A 12,587-nucleotide genomic window follows, 5' to 3' on the forward strand; every position below is an offset into this window, starting at 1 on the left:
AAGTCGCACCCTCAGGGTCCCGCCCCACGCCAGGCCCCGCCCCAACTCTCATCCTCATGGCCCCATCACCTCAAGGTCCCGCCCCGAAGTCTCACCCTCAGGCCCCTCCCACCCAGGCCCCTCCCCCAACCGGCACCTCTGTCCGGACACCCGGGCCGGGGCCGCCCCCAACCCCTCGGCCTCCCCCAAGTATCCCACCTCTTCGCGCGCCCCTTCCCCCGCCCCGGTCGCGGGCAAGGAGCTGCCCCGCCCCCTTGCCACAGCTCGCTAACTCCGCCTGTACCCGAGGCCAGCGGGACCCTGGCCCAGGGTGGGGCGCGAGGGCCGCGGGGGTCCTGGTCGCAGTCGGTACCTACCCGGCGCGGCCCGGGCGGCGAGGACCAGCGCGGTCCCCAGAAGCAGCAGCAGAGGCGGCGGCCCCCGGCCCGGGCCCCCGCCCCCGGCTCGGCCCATGGCGCGGCGCCCCGACCGCTGTCCGCGGTCTGCCCGGCTGGCTGCGCCCTCGGCTCACCGGCCGCCGCGCCTCCCGCCCGCGCTGCGGCCGTCTCAGCCCACGATGGGCAGCGCGAGAAGCCGCATGCCGCCGCCGCCGCCGTCCGCCGCTGTCCCCGGAGCGCCGCGCCTCCCCGCCTCCCCGCGCCGCCGCTGCCGCGCTCAGCGCCGCCCCCACCCCGCCCGCCGCGCCCGCCCCGCCGCACGTAGCTCTGACGCCGGCCCCGCTCGATCTGCCTGCCGGGGACAGACAGACCCCCGGCTCGGGACGCCGAGACAAACGGACGTGGAGTAGCGCGGGTGCGGAGCACAGCGCCGTGCGTGGCGTTAGCCGACAGGTGCACGGGCGGGAGACCTGTGGGGCGGGGCCCGCCCTCCCCGTGGAGAGCTGGCACGGGCCCCCCACCTGCGAGGAACCCACCCGCCACGCGGCGAGCACGGAGGCGGGGGCCCAGACACCCGCAAGCTTGGGGCGGGGCTCGGAAGGGCCGCAGGGGGCGGAAGCCCGAGCTGGAGCTGTGGAAATGAGCCGAGCCCGGGGTGCACGGACCTCTCAGATTTCTGCGCCAATGCCGTGTTCGGGGAGGGGAAGGGTCTCGGGGAGGTCTGCGGGTGTCCACGAGGGCGGGGCGGGCGCTGGCAGCGCCAGGCAAGGGGGCGAAGCCGACGGCCCGGGCTCTAATCGGATCAGACCTAATCCGTCCATAGCCAAAGCCCATACCTTGCACAGCCAGGCCCGCCGCAACGCATCCCAGGGGCAGGGGGCAAGACCTTCCTCAGACTGCGACTACCCCACCTTCCTTCTTGCCTCTTCGGGGCAGCCTAGACAGCGGCCTTTAATCCTGGTCCCTTCCTCCCAGGATACATCACCGCCCATGTGCTCCAGGTCACCAAAGTTAAAGCTCCTGGACAGACCCAAATAGCCTAGATCACAGCCTATGGACGCGCGGGCACCAGGCCCAGCGTTAGAGTAGTCTGCGGGCCGTCCAAAGCTCAGTTCGGCCAGGGACCCCTCATCCCCAGAGCCCTGCTTGGCTGGAGAGTTGTGGCCTAGTTACCTAGTTTATTGCCCAAAGCAACCGTCTACCTCCTGATGTGCTAATGACCCGAATGATGACATTCAGGGTCAACTTTAGACGTGACACCCCTGGTATTTGAGACACTCCCATCTCTGTAACTGGGCAGCCACATAGATGGCTAAATTGGAGAATCTATCCCTTAATGTCCTAGCGTGTGGCTCTGGATGGGATTTCCTTGGTTCAAAGTGTGTTTCTCTCACTGAAACAACTACTGCAGCGGTCTGTTAAGCAGGCCTGGTGTTCCCTTCCTTCCAGGTCTGCCTGGCAAACTCCTTACCCCAGAAAGCTCAGTTCCTGTCACCTTTTGCCTCTGCGAACCTGTCACTGAATTGTCTACGATAATTCCCCACTGGATTGCAAGGCACTTTGCACAGGGTCAGGCACAGGGAGGCTCCCTGAGGTGTAGAAGCATAAACAAATGAATGGCAACCAGGTACTCCCACCCCAGAACCATAGGTCTGGAGCTTTCCGCAAAGGGGCTGACTTCCTGAGGCTCTTTCCACTTGGCTTCTTGCTGCCTCTGGGGACAGTAAATACCAGTTTGGAACAACCACCTTCTCTGAGCAGAGGGTCAGGCTGGGCTTTGTACTTGTTGGTTGGCCACAGAGGCACTAATACAGCCTCCAACCCCATCTCGCTTCCCTTGTCTGTAGCTTATCCCTGTATCTTCTTTTTTGGCCTATGTACATGTTTTTAGGCGTTCCTCTGCTTCTCTGTGTCTCCTGGACTCTTGAGTGGTGGTTTGTCAGAGTGGAGGATATTGGTGGACACATCTATCTCCTCCTTCTTGAGGCCAGTCTGTGTGGGAAGGATGCCTCAAGGATGGGTCCCTTTGAGGTCTGGGGTATGACAACTACTCGCATGTTTTTCATAAGGTCTGAACGGGGCCATTCTTCCACTTCTTTGTTAAGACTCGAGCTACTTGTTTTTCGTTTTAAAATATTTTATTAAATATTTAAATATATTTTTATTTTCAATTAAAAATTTTTTTCAGTAGGCTCCACGCCCAGCCTGGGGTCTGAACTCACAACCCCAAGATCAAGAGTTGCATGCTCCACCAACTGAGCCAGCCAGACACCCCTTAAGTTCAATTTTTGAATTATAACGAGCATATGGTATAAAATGAAATATGGAAAGTCTCCTTCCTCAACGACCTTCTTCCCTTCCTGGGAGACAAATTTTAACCTTCTTCATTTTGGGATTTTAAATCAATGGTTGCCACTCACTTTCATTCTGATCCTCCCTAGCAGACCTCACCAGCAGTTTCAGAACTCAGCACAGCATACCTGGTTTGGTGACACCTCTGAGATGGATGGAAGCTCATCACGCAATGGGGTGTGACACAGCAGGATTCAGCATCAGATCTGTGTGACCTTGGGAGAGTCAGTAACTCAACTCACATATGTTGAAAGTGGTAAACATAGTGTCCAGTGAATGCAATACTTTTTCTGGGCACAGTGGTTAAGACATAGGAGTGAAAGAAAAGGAAAATTAGCTCTATCTAGAACTTGTGCCCATGTCCATTCAAGTTTTTTGCATTTGGGCATTAGGGATGCTCTATGAAGATTCCATATGCCTCGGAGGTTCCTATTGGGTTTGGCAACCTGCCTCCAGTACCAAAGCAGGCACAAGGCCCATTGCCATGGCTACAGCCTGCCTCCATGTGCACAGAAAGCCTCTAGCTTAACTAGGGGGCTGTCCGGGGCAGGAGCCGCTCTGGTTGCCATGGCTGGGACATACTTTCATCGGGACAGGATGCAGCATGGTTCCTCAGTAGTAACTACTGTCATTTTAGTTTTCCTAGTACCGTACTCTAATTTGTCTCGTTCTTCACCATCATGCTACAAATACCTTACCATTTTGCACATTTGCACACTGACACAGATTGGTAAGGCCAGGACTTACACTAAGATCTTGATTTCAAACCTTTTCATTCTTGCTTCATTTCATAAGAGTGATCAGGATGCAGAGGTCAGGCCTCACTTGGCAGAATGGAAGCCCTGCCTCTCTTCTCAACCCCAACACCCACACCTGGGCGTTGAAACATTAATGCTATGATTTCTTAACAGGGTAGAGTGTGACAATAATCCAGACTCGTGTCCTAAGTCAGAGTCAGAAAGGGCCATCTAGCATGGCCTCTCCCCTGCCAGGAGAGTTCTGGGCTGCAGGACAGTCAGCTCTGACCACTTTGGAGGATGGGCTGCTGGTAGTGGACCTTCTTGCACTATTACCAGGAAGAAGGGAAGAACCAAGGGCCAGGGACTTGAGTTATTTGCGCTGACAACCACCTCCTCACGCAGGAACTGGGTTCTTCTCAATTGTACAAGTATTGATCCTAGAAAAGCATGTGACAATTTAGAGGTGGGCATCTTGTCCAGGCAGGCAGTGGGTTTGCTGCAAGACTGCTGCAAAAGCCCCTGAATTTCATTACCCTAAAGCCAAGTCATTTGGGAGAAAGCCACACAGCACAAGCCAACACAGCACCAGATATGGAGCAACTAGGCCTCTCCCAGCTGGCGACCTCTCCAAGTGCTTCTCAGGAACCCCACAGCTACTGTACAATAAGCAGACCGGAAAAAGGAATGCCAGTCAATCTGGATGGCCATGGGAAATCCCTAAGTGGCAGGGCCACATCAGCCATGGAAATCAGCTTGTGCAACGGGGTTATTACCACCCAATGTCACTGCTGCTTCCTAACTCCCTCAGGAACCATCTGGTGGTAGTGAGAGCACCTTAGGTGGGAGGTTGCCATAGAAGAGAGTGGGGGGTATTTTCTTTCCTCAGTTGTCTGAAGGTGGTGGTCACAGTGCTGTATTAAGGCATGGCTATTTTGCTGAAGTCTACAAAGGGTATACCCTAAAGGTCTGTAGTGGAAGCGCCTCGAGAGGCCTCTGGGGACACAAGAGAATAAAGATGGCTCTAGTTCTTCAAGGCAGGTGAGGAACAGGAAGAGGGGATCAGAAAAGGCTCTCCCTCCTTGGGGTCTCATGAGTTGGGAGAGGGCTGGGGGATCCGCGGGGAGAGCTAGCTCGAGCTGTTTTTGGAACCTCTGATTAAGCTGATTCACAGGACTCTCCCCCTTTAGTCACTACTGTCTCAGCTCTGGTTTCAAGTTCAGGGTCAAAGGTGCTTCCTAATAGGAGAGGTGGCAGGCCTAAAAACAAGCCACAGGGAAATGAAGTCCAGGGGGGGCCATTCACAAGGAGACCCAACATCAGGACTCCTGGGCTTCCATCCCATTCTGCAAGGTGACTTTCTTGGATGGACATAACCCATTAACAGGGGATCAAAGTACTTTGACCTTGTCCCCAAGAAGTCCTCTGTCAACAGGAGCAACTGAAGTGCCATCATGTTCCAGGAACGGTTGAACAGAAAGCAGCGGGGTTTCCGTAAAGACATCTCAGGGCTGGCACTGCATATCCAGACAAAAGGGTGCTCTATTAGGATGAGGTCTTCCTGGAAAGATGAACCCTCCTCGGGTTACCACATCCAGCGGGACAGGACAGGACAGAAATTGTGAAAGCACATACAATTCACAGACTATTTACCTTACCCCCCAGAAAGCTCAATTACACCGTTCCTTTTTCTTCAGGAACACTTGGCACTCTCTAAAAAATCCCATTTCTTACTAGCTACTTTGGGTCTGGTATTCCTCCACCTCATAAGAGCATAAGCAGCCTGGAGTGCAGTGACCTTGCCTACCTTATTCATAGTTATTATTTCATGGCATGCAAGGTCCAATGCCTGGCACATAACGCCTGCAAATGTTAACTGGGCTGATGGAGCTCACAGGATGGACTGTCAGGAACCGTAGAGATCTTGCTCTACCATACAGCCTTCCTAAGTAGTGGTTCTCAAAGGGTGGTCCTTTGACCAGGTGCATCAGGATCCCCTGGGACTATGTTAAAAACACAAAATTTCAGAACTCACTCCAGACTTACTGAATCCGTTCTGAGGGCGGGGCTCAACTGCTTGCATGCGAAAAATCCTATCGGTGACCCTGATCCATACTGAGGTTGGAAAACTGCTGTCCTTAATCACATCTGGGGGAACCACACCACAGTAAGGATCTGAGGAGACTGTGAGATTGATTGATTGTACATGTCCTGTTACGCTTTAAATAGAACTCACACTCAAGTTTATAAACCAGTCTTTAACTTGGATCAAGGATTAACCTCCTTCATCACCCTCGGGTAGCAATGGAACTCTGGGGGACCCCGCTGGCCTGAACACCCCTTACTGGAGGGAAGAGTTGGAACAGGTCCGAAAGCAAAGCACAACTGGCCCGGCACACTTCTGGGAGAAGCCGAACGTTCACCTCTCTGCAGACCCAGATTCCACTTTTTTTGCCTCACTGGGTTCATAAGCATCTTGAAGGCAATGGCTTCTGTCTTCTGCCTTCTGCACAGGGTTTGCATCTGTGGGTGCTCAAAGGCTGTCCTTAAAAGTGTATCAAGGTTCACAGAATTAACTGCCCTTAAGGCCTGCCTCCAACTTGAGGCTGTCTACACTGCATCCTGACATTCTCTAGCTTGCCAAAGCAAAACTACTCATTCTTCTCTTGGCAGGGTCAGGATGTTGGCCATACTCCTTTCTTCATTTTTACCGTGGAAACAAACAGTGGGCAAGGCACATTTAACTGTGTACTCCTTAAGTGTCATGAAATGGTCAGTCAGGAGGCCCCGAATCACTGAACTTTAATTGCTGACCAGGACTGGGTGGGGCTGAATATTTAGGTTCTTCATAGGACACATGAAGAGACTGATGTGTGAATGCAGAGAATGGGACTAGAATCCAGAAACGTTCTATTTATTCACTGAAAAAGGGAGATTAGGCCTTCTTGATCAATTTCCTCCAATCTTCCAAAACTCCCTTCTCCAAAATAACACCACACTGAGAAACACGTTTGTACAAAAAAAACCCCACGTATTATTCCCCCCCCCACCCCCCCCCCCCACAAAATTGGGTGGCTGTATTACAGGAACGAAACCAGATCAAAGACATGAAAAGAAAAAGTCACCACTTATATTGAAACATAACAGTGTTAAGAATTCAGGTATTCTGTAGAATTGTTACCAGCATAGTAAAAATATTTCCACCTGGATCTTTTAAATTTGAAAGCGATCACATTAAAGACCTGAGGTTACAAGGGACCACAGTATGAACCAGAATTCCATTTTCCTTCTAAGAACCCAGTGGAAAAGGTAAGTATTTGGAATGAGTTTCCTTTGGGAAAGACTGGCAGGAAATAGGGAAAAAAAACCCTGGCCACTGTCAAAAGGCACTGGGATCTTTCTGGAGGCAAATGCATTGGAATCAAACTCCAGCAGGAACGAGCTCATTTCCACTCCGAGAGTCTAGAACACACACACAAAAGGAACAAGGTCTCCTTGGTTCCAGTACTCTGATGGTAACCGGGGCTACCTGGTTAGAGGCAACACCTGAGGGTTTGAAAGGCAAATTTTAATTGTGGTTTTATTTATTTTTTTGCTTTCTGATACTAAGAGAAAAAGTTGAGGTGTTTTACAAATACCTCCCTACATCCTCTCATATGTAAAGCTTTACAGAATATATAGAAAAAGATACCCAAAAGGTGTTCCACTTTGCATTCTAAATAATGAAACTGCCACTTGAGAGTGTGACATGAAGAGGCCAGGTGCTTTGGAAATCAAGCTCCACCAAACACACCCTTCCCCCATCCACAGAAGGATAGAAGGCAGGAAGGACAAGAGAAAACCAAGAACTCTCAAGTCATTCATCAGCAGGGGTTGAAATGGGCTCAAGTTAAGGCATTTTTGTGGCTCTTCCTCTGGAATGGCATTCCAATCTCCCACTCCGAGTACCCCAGCCCTCAAAAGCATGATGCTCTGATTGCCAACTGGGTTCCTTGGTACCCCCAGCATCTCCTTGACAACCCTGACAGATGGAATGTGAGATCTCAGAAAGGGAAGGGAGAAGGTATGAGAGGCCATTGATCCTGCCCCACTTCTCCAATCCCATCCCAAACCTAAAGTACCGCTTCACTAAACCCCACTCACCCTGGACTGCAAGAGGTAGTTTGGGGACTTGAACCCCCAGCCATCCTAACCAAGTTCCATGAGCTAGAATGTTTAGCACTATCTACTTACTTTTTTCTTTTTTTTTTTTTTTTCCGTTTTAAAGGTTTTTTGAAAGAGGGAAAAAAAGAATGAGTGTACAAAGCAGTGAATAGTGGACTAGACTCATTCGATAGTCATTGCCCTAGACTCCTACAGCTTTCCTGGCTAGTCTAGGGAACTAAGGAATGCCTCCCCAAATCCCTCCCCCAAACCAACAAACCATCTGCATAGAAAGCCAAACCGGTGGGCCAGGGATGGAGTGGGTCTGCTCTAACGCTTGTGCGCTACCCTACCAGGGACTGAAGGGGCGTGTTCCGCTACTCAGGGTGGAGGTCCCTCATGGTCCTCGCTGGGAATAAAATCAGTGGGGTCCCTTCCCCATCTCTTCGAATTTTGGTGCGTCTGTGTGGGGCAAAAGTCTCATGAAACTTCACCATCAGCACCAATCTCAGCTCAGGTTAGCAGAAATAAGGTCACTTATAATGCCTTTAGGTATGTTCCTTTTGGCTATTCCCTCTGCCCATCACCATTTTTTTGGTTCCTATTAACTTAGGATGCTCTCGTTTAAAGCAACAATGACAAAAGAAAAAAAAAAAGATAATGATTATAAAGCATTATCCACATAAGACAAAGCAAAAAACTGTGGGGGAGCCAAAATGACAGACATCAAAATCTAATGCTGACAGGACCTGCGCAGAAACTGTACGCATACCCCACACCAGGCTGTGGGGGATGCGGGCTACTGTCAGGATGACCAGGGCACACTGTCACCATAAGCCTCTCCTTGTGTACTGGCTGAGGAACTAACACAAGAGGTGTCAGAGCATGGAGAGGGCTGGCAAGAGGAATGGGGAAATATGGGATGCGTGCTTGGGGCTGTGAGGAGAAAAATCCTAAAAGAAACCCAAGGAAGCTGAGGAACACAAGTCTCGTCATCCGCACTCCAGCCGGTGGCGCCGGGCGTGGACGCGGCCTGCATCTTCCAGGCTAGGGGGCGGCCGAGGCTGGTGGGCCTGGAGCAGGAGGCGGAGGGACTCCATCCGTGGGCGGCGGAGGCGGTGGCGGCTGCTGCGGCGGAGGGGCATCTGCAAACACAGCCAAGAGGGACTCGTCATTGCTGGAAACGCAAGGGCTTGGGGAAGAGCCCGTTCAGAGAGAAATGCCACGGGAAGTAATTTTCCTCGCAGCAGGCAATTAACACAGACTTTGTGGCACTGCTGCCACTGCGGTCTGCGCAGTTCAGGTTCACTGGCCCTCCAGGTCCCCGCTCAGGTGCTGGGGTGTCTGAATCTGTCCCAACCTCCTCCGAGGCGAGGCCCACCCCTTCCAAGAATCACTCCAGACCTTGTCAGAACTTAAGTGTATTTTGAGTTTATTGCATTTTGATGGTTCTAATTGTTATTTCTTCAGTTAAATGATAAGCTCCTTCCTGGGCAAGTTCTGTGTCTTCTTTCTCTCACAGTGCCTGGCCTAGGTGGGCACAAAATAGATTATCAATAACTTCTTGTTGATTTAAGTGTCTCCACCAGGGCCAGAGAGCTTCACTCGAGGCGGCTGCTCACAAGGTGGACAGTCCTGGGATGCCCCACAGCTCCTGAACTGCAGTCCTTGGATTTTTGGCCAAAACTAGGTCAGGTCCTGAAGGGAACAATTAGTATCAGTGTCTGGGGCTCTTTCCTATTTCAACTTTAGCTGCTTAGCGTACAAAGGAACCCTAGAGATTATTTAATCCAGGGCTTTTAAAACCTCTTGATTTTGTCAGAAATAAAAACATATGAAACAAATAAATAATTCAAGCACAGCCTTGCTCACCGGTCAGTTCATCCAACCTTCCCCCCCCAAGAGATTGCCACCAAACTGCCAAAGCTCTTCAAAGCTCTGAGAGAGAGCCCACTGGTCAAATCTCTTGAGTCCTCTTTTCAGGGGGGGAAACTAAGGCCTGAAGGGAGGAAGCACCCTGGCCGAGGAGGCCTGCCTGGTACCCAACAGCCAAGTCAGTGGCTCAGAATCCCTGAAACACTCACTTGTGGCAGGTAGTGGGGACCTGAAACCCTCCATATTCTCAAGGTGCTCCCCTGACGGCCCTTCAGGATGAAATCCTGGACAGTGGTAAAGACCAGTGATATCAGCTCTTGCAACTGGGATGGCAAAATGGGCAAGTCTCCTGGCAGGCTGACACATCTGCCCACCATCTGTAAGTTAACGACGTGAAGGTTCTCTTGCCAAGGAAAAGAAGTATCCCTATACTACAACCTCTGACCGGGACTCAAAGGAGATCATTTTTTCTATTGTCATGATCCTATACCCAGCTACACGGCTTTCTTCCATGCTCCCACACTATCTTAGTCCCTAGGGGCCCAGAGAGAAAGGAGATGCGCTTTTGTGCAGCCTGCTTCCTGGCCCTGTGAAGCCTCCCTGAGCGCTGCAGCGCACTCCAGGCACTTTGTGGTAAATCCTGTATTCCACTATCCACTTGTTCGTTTCCTGTTTTCCCAACTACAGCTCCTGGAGACTAGGAATTCTTGAGACCTTGCTCTCGGTACCGTCAATAGGAGTTGACTCCTTGGCACATATGTGAACATCTAAATGAACCAGGACTAAAGACGTGGCTGGGTTATCTGGCCACTACTGACTGCATTTTGGGACCATTCTGAGAAGATCTACAGGAGTAAAGGACAGGTCAGAGCTTCTGAAGCAGTCTTCTGGAGCCCAGGACTGGGGGAGAGCAAGGAACTGGCTTCATACACCTGCCAGACACACACTGTGTCTTCTCCATGGAGTCTGCTGGGACCTCCTGTTCCTTCTCAACACAGCCCTTCAATACTCCCTCCTTAGTCTAAGTTGCTACTACCGCCATCCCGGAGTAGATATGAGAAACTTGTTATTTCTGCCCTAAACTGTTTTTTTCTTTCTTTGACCCTCCAATTTTGAAACCTGTGTCCATAGAGGCTCCTGTAGGAAAACAACTAGCAGCTCAGTATGTCTAATAAGATTCAAGCTAGACCGGCTTAAATAGGAGCAGGCGAGGAATGACCTTTTGGCCTCCCCACAGACCTCAGTGTCGAGAGTGCAGGCCACAAAGGTTATGGCACACGCAGCCAAATGCTGCAAGCATTTGCACTCGTCACCTGTGCACCTGCTCATCAGGGGCGGTGAAGAGCATGGACCACAGATCGATCTTCTCGAATCCCTGTCACAGGCTGCACTGTCCACGGACCTGCCACACTATAGATAATCTAGAGAACAAAGCCTTTGTCCCTTGTCTCCAGCCCTCCCAGAGAGACCCTAGGGTGATGCTTCCCCCCACCATGCTACTTACACATGCCGTTAGGTGCCGTGAGGGGTACCCGGGGTCCTAAGATGTTTCCTGGCATTGGAGGCATACCGGGAGGGGCTGGGCCACTCCCAGGCGGGTGGATGTTGGCTGCAACGGTGGGAATCATGCGGCCTGGCATGGGCTGCCCAGGGATCATGGAACCTGGGCCTGGTATCTGACCTGTGGAAAGAGATTTAAAGTATTAAGGTAAGTGTACTAGGAAGAAAGGGATCAATTCAATGCCCAAGAATGCTAAATACAAATACCTAACCCTCCAAAGGATTTGAAATACCAAAAGAACAATAATCTGTAATAATCTCTATGCCCAGATTTTCATTTTTTGGAAGAGGAGGAAGGATAATGGGGCATCTATGGAGTGAATGACTACCCTAAACACTGGTATAGGCAGGCAGCTGAAGAATCATTACAAGAAAAACACCCTAAAAAAAAGCTGTCATTTTGGTTACTTTGGGTGGACAGTGGTCATACATCTTCCTGAGGACACAAAATACCAAGGACAGACCACGGGGGATGGAGAGGACTTTAACAGCACATCAGTGCACAGTCTGAGGATAGCAGCTCAGTTAAGAATGAGCTTTACACATGGGCTTTGTGGGAGGAAATATCTGAAAAGGTACTGGTCACAACTGCAATCAACATTATAAAGCGATTCTGACCAGAATCTCCAAGTCCTGTCCACAAAAAAGTCTCTCCTTCAAAACCCCACCATGAAGCACTGGCCCCAGAGAACCACAGTGGTGGTGGTTGTGGGGGATTAGCAAGAAAAATGGATAATACCTTCATCTCTTTCTACCGGTTTGAAATTGACAAACAGAGACACTATATACTAGAACAGTAAAATACCTCCTTGTCTGCAGTTTCACACTGAGCCTTCAGGACTTTCAGAAAACATTTTCTGTAGAGCCAGATAGTAAATATCTGGACCTTGCAGATCATATGGTCTTGTTCACAGCTTTTCTTATTAACTAATCAGTTAAGTTTTGAAGGAGAGGGGAGGGGCGGAGAGAGAATCCCAAGCAGGCTCTGCACGGTCAGTGGGGAGTTCGATGCAGGGCTTAAACTCATGAACCATGAGATAATAACCTGAGCCGAAATCAAGAGTTGGACACTTAACCGACTGAGCTACCCAGGTGCTTTTCAACTTTGCCACTGTAGGTAGCATGAAGGCAGTCACAGATGGCATACGGGTGTCGTAGACAATAGGTGAGGCTGAGTCTCAAATATTTATGGACTCTGAAATGTGTTATTTCATGTAATCTTCATATGATATAGATATTTTTCTTTTGAGTCCCCCACCCGTGCCATTTAAACTATAAAAACCATTCTTAGCCTGTGGTCCGTACAAAAACAGGAGATGGGCCAGGTTTGGTCTGCAGATTGTAGTTTGCCAATCCTGCTTTAGATATGAGTATTTTCTCTTAAACTCAGAAGTTTGGCTGCCAGGCTTGGTTTTAAAGGGCCACAAGCAAAGGAGACTAGTTTAATGGGGACAAACCAAGGTTGAAGCACTCTTTTGCATGTGCATATGAACTCTACATACATGTAGGTAAATTATAGTCTCTACAGAATAAGGAAAGAGAA

The 12,587-nt window shown here is 50.6% G+C and overlaps 2 protein-coding genes across 5 annotated transcripts in view; both read right to left on the minus strand.

Moving 5' to 3' along the window:
• The window catches only part of CSPG5 (chondroitin sulfate proteoglycan 5), a 53,022-nt gene extending 52,519 nt beyond the window's left edge, over positions 1-503 (minus strand). Inside the window, exon 1 of the mRNA XM_023248324.2 lies at positions 357-503. Coding sequence (XP_023104092.1) covers positions 357-453 — 97 coding nt within the window. The 5' untranslated portion in view covers positions 454-503. The remainder of the gene's footprint in view (positions 1-356) is intronic.
• Positions 504-6,364: 5,861 nt separating this feature from the next.
• The window catches only part of SMARCC1 (SWI/SNF related, matrix associated, actin dependent regulator of chromatin subfamily c member 1), a 177,464-nt gene continuing 171,241 nt past the window's right edge, over positions 6,365-12,587 (minus strand). For 3 of the 4 annotated variants that reach the window (XM_045049537.1, XM_045049532.1, XM_045049531.1), the window contains 2 exons: positions 10,989-11,165; positions 6,365-8,754 (listed from right to left, as the gene is read on the minus strand). In XM_045049537.1, coding sequence (XP_044905472.1) covers positions 8,657-8,754; positions 10,989-11,165 — 275 coding nt within the window. In that variant the 3' untranslated portion in view covers positions 6,365-8,656. Of the gene's footprint in view, positions 8,755-9,024; positions 9,308-10,988; positions 11,166-12,587 lie in introns of those variants that run through there. The other variant, XM_045049534.1, reaches the window with a different exon arrangement.

The sequence above is a fragment of the Felis catus genome, chromosome A2, assembly GCF_018350175.1.
Source record: "Felis catus isolate Fca126 chromosome A2, F.catus_Fca126_mat1.0, whole genome shotgun sequence".
Classification (NCBI taxonomy): Eukaryota; Metazoa; Chordata; class Mammalia; order Carnivora; family Felidae; genus Felis; species Felis catus.